General features: G+C 41.2%; 1 protein-coding gene across 1 annotated transcript; it reads left to right on the top strand.

Moving 5' to 3' along the window:
- The first annotated feature begins 300 nt into the window (after nucleotides 1-300).
- Nucleotides 301-5,083, top strand: LOC134357720 (forkhead box protein F2-like). The gene is made up of 2 exons (XM_063069342.1): nucleotides 301-1,792; nucleotides 4,272-5,083. The coding sequence occupies exons 1-2, from the start codon at nucleotides 811-813 to the stop codon at nucleotides 4,433-4,435; spliced, it is 1,146 nt and encodes a 381-aa protein (XP_062925412.1). The 5' UTR covers nucleotides 301-810; the 3' UTR covers nucleotides 4,436-5,083.
- Nucleotides 5,084-6,157: the final 1,074 nt, after the last annotated feature.

Here is a 6,157-nt window from a genome sequence, read left to right as displayed (position 1 = left end):
GTTTCTGGATACATTTTGATAGCCTGGATATATAGCCAATAAATTGGAATGCTCTCTTTCCCTGACATGTGTCAGTCGTGATTGAACTGTTTAAATGAGATTGATTACGCGGATGGATTTGGTGGGGATCATGCGGTACATGACATTGAAACAATGTATTCGCGGCTGATGATGGTTGGAGTGCGCTCAATGGACGTCTGGAATCTGATTTCATTCGGGAGGAGGAGGCTTAACAGAGATTTACCCAGTGATAGGTGGCCAGGTTTTCTTTGGCTGCAGCAGCCACTGCGGGCAGAAGGGGTGGGGGGAGAATAGTGGGACCTCTCTGCGCTTCCTCTTCTTAAAGAGTTTGGTATTGGGATGGCCACCAGGTGGAGGACGGAGCAGTGATCTCGGGGCCACTGAACTGCTGCCAGGAATCAGAGTGTATTTTTTTAAAGTTTCCTAGAAGGGAACATAAGCGAACGTCGGCACATGAACCAGTCGCCGCCTCAAAGGAAAGGCCTGTGTGGAGCATGCAAGCATACCTCGAGAATAAGGCGAATCTGAAACCGAATCGTCCATATCTGCAGCCGACCAAGCGTGAGGAGCGAGGCTTCCAGAAATGAAGCAATTCTGTGCAGCCGATTAAATAGGAGTCTTGTGTTTTGACGTATTTCCAGTGGAATAAATGTCCTGCGGTCCAGTTAAATTAAATAGGGCGTAGCATCTACAGCAATCATTATTAGAGGAAAAATAGACTTTATTTCTTTACCCCCACCCACCCTACAGCACTCTCCGGATTACATACTTTTCCCTTAAAAGAAAGGGATGACGACTGAGAGCCCGCAGCAGCATCTGGATCCGCCGGCGTCAATAAGGTCCAGCCCGGTTCCCGGAGTGTTGAAATCGGCCTTGATCAGCCAACAGTCCCCGGCCATGGAAACCTCGTCATTAGCGAAAGTCAAAAAGACCAACGGCGGACTGCGGCGGCCGGAGAAGCCTCCTTATTCTTACATCGCTTTGATCGTAATGGCTATTCAGAGCTCCCCGACCAAGAGGCTGACTCTGAGCGAGATCTATCAGTTCCTTCAGACCAGATTCCCTTTCTTCCGGGGGTCTTACCAGGGATGGAAGAACTCGGTACGCCACAATCTGTCACTGAACGAGTGCTTCATCAAATTGCCAAAAGGACTTGGCAGGCCAGGGAAGGGACATTACTGGACCATTGACCCTGCCAGTGAATTCATGTTTGAGGAAGGCTCCTTTCGGCGTAGACCCAGAGGGTTCCGTAGGAAATGTCAGACCCTCAAACCCATGTATAGGATGATGAATGGCTTGGGGTTTGGTCCCTCTATTATCCCCCAAACCTTCGACTTCCAGAGTCCCGCGGCTTCACTCTCATGCCATGCCAACGGTTACAACCTGGAGAGTAGCCTCAGTATGATGAGCAACTCCTTATCAGGGAACTATGATGGACTCAGCAGCGGGCACCATATCCCCCATATGTCCCCCAACCCCGGCTCGACTTACATGGCCAGCTGCCCGGCGTCTTCCGGTGGAGAATACGGTCCTGATGGCAGCAGTAGCCCCGTGCCATCCTCACCCGCCGTGGCCAGCGCCTTGGAATGCCATTCGCCATACTCTGCTTCAGCTGCCCCATGGTCATCCTCAGGAGGATCTCCGTACATTAAGCAGCAGAGTCTGGGCCCCATTAACTCAGTCCCTTCCAGTCTCCACTCCACCATGTCTTCCTACTCGCTGGAACAAAGTTACCTGCACCAGAACACAAGGGATCCTGCAGAAATCACAGGTATGGTATTCATGTGTGTTTCCTATTGAGACAAAATATTACATCCTCTATTCCCCGCATTAGACTAACGCGTAAGACAAAATATTAGTTATTGTTTTGAAATATAATTGCTATTTTCTATTGTGAAGCACTAAAATATTCTAAATTTGCTGATAGAGTACCAAAGATTAAAACGCTGCAGTGTTGTGCACGAATGCAGGTCAAGCTAAAACGGATGCGATTTTTTTGTTTATATTTTTCTGTTTTTTTCATATATATCAGAAACAGCTTTACAAATCATTACTGTGTAGTCTCTGAGGAGCAAACAGTCAATGTGAAATTAATAAAAATGTTATATTAAAATGCGAGGGCAGTGAACGGAAATAGGCAGTTTAGGCTGAAAGAGAGAGACTTAACAATTTATAACAGTCAAGCAACATTAAAGAGGCACTATGCAAATGCGACCCACAATTACAGAATTGAAAATAATAACAGTATATTTCTAAGTACACCAAAGGGTGGATTAATATCATGGCGTGATCCGACATAAGTTTTATTATTTAAAATAACAGTTCTTGTAGAGCACTTTGCAATTTAGTATTGAAGAGATTAAAATATTTTAAAATTACATTATAAATATATATTTGGAATGAAAGTACTGTGCGTTTTTTTTGATAATGCACCAATCAATAGTGCACAAAATGCAAACTTTCATATATTTAAACCTAAATTGAAAGCTCGCGACAAAACCGTGCATTGCCCCATGTAGACTTCAACAGCTTTGTTTAATTTCTATGCAGAGCACGCGGTAAAAAGCTCATCTTATCTAGAGTTATCGCGTGTCATTTTATCACACCGCCCTCCTGCCCCTTTTAAATTTCTGCTGAAATAGCGAAATAGAAAAATAGCAACGTCCACAAGATGTATAGGAATCGTGGAGACTTGAGGCAGAACTCTCCAAACAGTCGCTGAAAATGTGGGTCGGGGAGGTTAACTAAACAAAGACAGTCGCGGCCGGACCACACTGAAGAGGATTTTAGCTTGACTTAACCCAGATGAGAGCTGATGCTGTTAAAAATGTTCTGGGAACTGCTGGTCGGCAACTGCCAACAAAAAGACATCTGTATCGGCTCCATTCATTCTCGGTCCGAGCAAAAATTGTACTGTGTGCGAGTGTGTGTGTGTGTTTTTTTTTGTGTCTTTGATTTCGCAAAGACTTGGACTATTAAAAAGACAGACAAAACGTGAAACGACAGACCTGGAAAATAAACAGTAGCTAAAATTGGTAATCGGCACAGAAGGAAACTAGCCGTCTGTCCGGAGTTATGTAGAGAAGCCATACAGGTTGTCCAGTGTGTTAATATTTTTCTATCACTTAGGGTCAACAGTACAACCTTGAACTTAAATAATGCCTATTATAATCACACTTATTACACTATTCGTGTGTATAATTTTAAAATAATGACTACCAAATAGTTACAATTAATACTGACAGATTTATTCGAAGTTTGCATGGAATATTAACACAAATGGAACCCATAAAGACTGTAATACAGTATGCGATACCATCGGCTAATTAATTAATGACAATCTGAATTATTATTTTAAGATGTCATGGAAACTGGGTATTATCTTGAAATATAGAATCTAATTCAAACAGAAAACGGTTGGGTTTCCGTTTCAGTTCTCGTTGATTATATACGTACTGACTGAGAAAATATACAAATCTGGATTGAAGACGATAGATGCTTGATCTGCATTTCAGAACTTTGGGAGAAAAGTTTAATTCGGCTGTATATTACTTGCAACAATAAGACGATTTCAGACAAAATTTATAATGCTGGTTAGTGAGGAATCCTTCCTCCTTGCTGTAGAACAATGTCTCATTGGGGGTTATCTTTGAAATTTAACTTGTTAAAAGCAGCTGCATATTGAGAACAGGTTCCACCCAATTTCATTAGAAACAAACCATAACATTCACCAATCACGTCTCCCAGTGAAATTGGCTCTTGAAATTATTTTTTTTAATGAAAAAGTCTTTTTGGTGTTTAAATAATTAGAGTAGGACACCGAATCAATCAGCATTTTAATGAATACATCTTGAGATATTCGGGGGGAGGGTAGTGTTTGGTTAGATTAAGAACCCGAGAGTTGTATTCCAAATTTATGAGGTCTCAAAGCAGAAGAATGAGATCAAATATTATATTTTTACAGTGGAGCAGATTTCAGCGCAAACGCACATGCGGATTCAACATCTGGGAAACAACTGTCAACTCCTTGAACGAGTGGTAGGGTCGCACAAAAGAATTCATTGTTCCCGAGAATCCGATGTTACCCCAGTGTTAAAAAAAACGCGCACAATCAATTAACGTGCATAGAATTGTAGGGGTAACCATAAATAAATAGCTGAAAATGATTGAAATATATAAGATAGTCAAGATTGTTGAAATAAACTATCATTTCCAATAGCAGATAATTTATTTTTTCTTTATCCTTTCAGTGGGCATACCTCGTTATCAGACTCACTCGTCGCCCGTGTGCGACAGAAAGGATTTTGTGCTCAATTTCAATGGGATTTCGTCTTTCCATCCTTCTGCCAGTGGATCGTACTATCATCATCACCATCAAAGTGTGTGCCAGGACATCAAACCCTGTGTGATGTGAAAACCCTCTTTAAATCAGCTTCAATCTAGTGCATATTTAATTTTTCTTTAGCATTATTTTTATTAATATTAAATCCAAGCCAGGACTCGGCAAGGCTGAGTTGGAAGTTTCACGTTGACTATTGTTCTTCTACGTAAATAAGCCGCTGGGAACTGGTTTGCGACGCAGCAGCCGATTTTTTTTTTAAAAGAAAGCGAGTCGTCTCTTTGAATTGCTTGAATTCCTTCGATCAAAACAAGAGGAAAAAATAGGACAAGTCGAACTGCCTGGTTGAGTCTTCCTCTTAGTTAAAATGAAGAAGTGGTGCGTATGTCAAGCATCTAATTGTTTTATAGCAGCATTCGAACCCTATATCAATATTAATGGGCAGGGTGTTTAGTGATGATCAGTAGTCTGTTATATTTAAATATATATGTTGAAATCGGAACATCAAACTTGATACCATGACAGTATTAAGATATTGATTCGAAAGATTTTGCGAAGAATATGCGATGTTTTTTTGCCATAAACTATAATAAGGCACATGTATGCACGCACATTATGCTTTTATAAGTAAAATACATTTGAATATAATTGCACTTGAAAATGTACACTTATGGATCATTGTCAAAAGATTTTGATGTTAAAAACTAATTTCAATAAAAAATGGGAAACATGTTTGTCTTGAAATTAACATAATTTGAAACTTGTGTCATTCATCCATGCTCCGATAGTATAAAGCAGTAATGGAATTTTCATAGCGACAGTTGTTTACCAATCGCGTTGCCTGCTCCGCCGGCATTCTCTAGGCTCCCTTAATGTGAGCAACAAATGTAAATTGCTGTAAATGTCTGAGTTAAGTTTCCGTGACTCCTAAAGCAACACAGAGTAAAATACTCTATTATAGATGATTTGATTAAAGGACGCGGGAGGCAAACTGTCAGATTTTAAGGCAATATTTTGTGCGGAGCAGCAAAACTGCTCTGCCAGATAGCGTTAAGTATTAACTTTTTAGTGTAAACACTCACTTGTAAAAATGTACGTCCTTTCAAATCACTAGTGATGAGCCTGCCAGTCTGAAGGGACCTGATTTAATTCTACTCATGAAGATGAATGTTTTGCCACCATTGGCACCTGGAATTCATCCCAAGTGGAAACAACTGACAATAGCTGCACAGTTTAGGCCGAATTATTTTTGGTCCAGATAGGATTACAGCACCCGAGCCAACGCGCGCAGCTACTATACAACGAAACGGCAAAATCAGATTTTGACTTTCGGAAGTGCTGAATCTATGCTATTGTAAATGATAGGTTGCGGGATTGAGTTCACAAATTTTGTAAACTCGACAACTCCATTGATAGTTCTGAAAATAAAGAAGGAATATACGGTGCCCAAAGCTGGGATGAGTATCTTGACAGCGACCACTCGCCACCACCCTGCAGGCAGAAAGGGCGCGAGCCTAGATAAATTTAGACACATGTACTCTTTAATAGGAGGTCGAGAATCCTTCAGTCTCACCTCCCTTCCTCTCCATCGTCACCAAGATAATACGTGTGTCATTTACAAGTGTTACTCCTGCCACTTCACTCTTCTGTCATGTACTTTAGTACCTCCCCACCCCCATAAACATTCACAATGAACTGGTTTCAAGATAAAGGCTCTTCAATGTGCAGCCAAGTGCAAGAGAGGGGTCATTCACGTTTGAGGGTTTTAAACGGCGCAGATTGCGCATCAGATCTTCA

Source organism: Mobula hypostoma, chromosome 17 (assembly GCF_963921235.1).
Source record: "Mobula hypostoma chromosome 17, sMobHyp1.1, whole genome shotgun sequence".
Classification (NCBI taxonomy): Eukaryota; Metazoa; Chordata; class Chondrichthyes; order Myliobatiformes; family Myliobatidae; genus Mobula; species Mobula hypostoma.
Note: the sequence above shows the minus strand (reverse complement) of the source record. Positions and strands in the feature narration are given on the sequence as shown.

Coding starts and splice junctions, on each gene's coding strand:
- LOC134357720 (XM_063069342.1), top strand. CDS start 811: ATGACGACTGAGAGCCCGCAGCAGCATCTGGATCCGCCGGCGTCAATA. Junction 1,793..4,271: donor GGATCCTGCAGAAATCACAG/GTATGGTATTCA, acceptor TTATCCTTTCAG/TGGGCATACCTCGTTATCAG.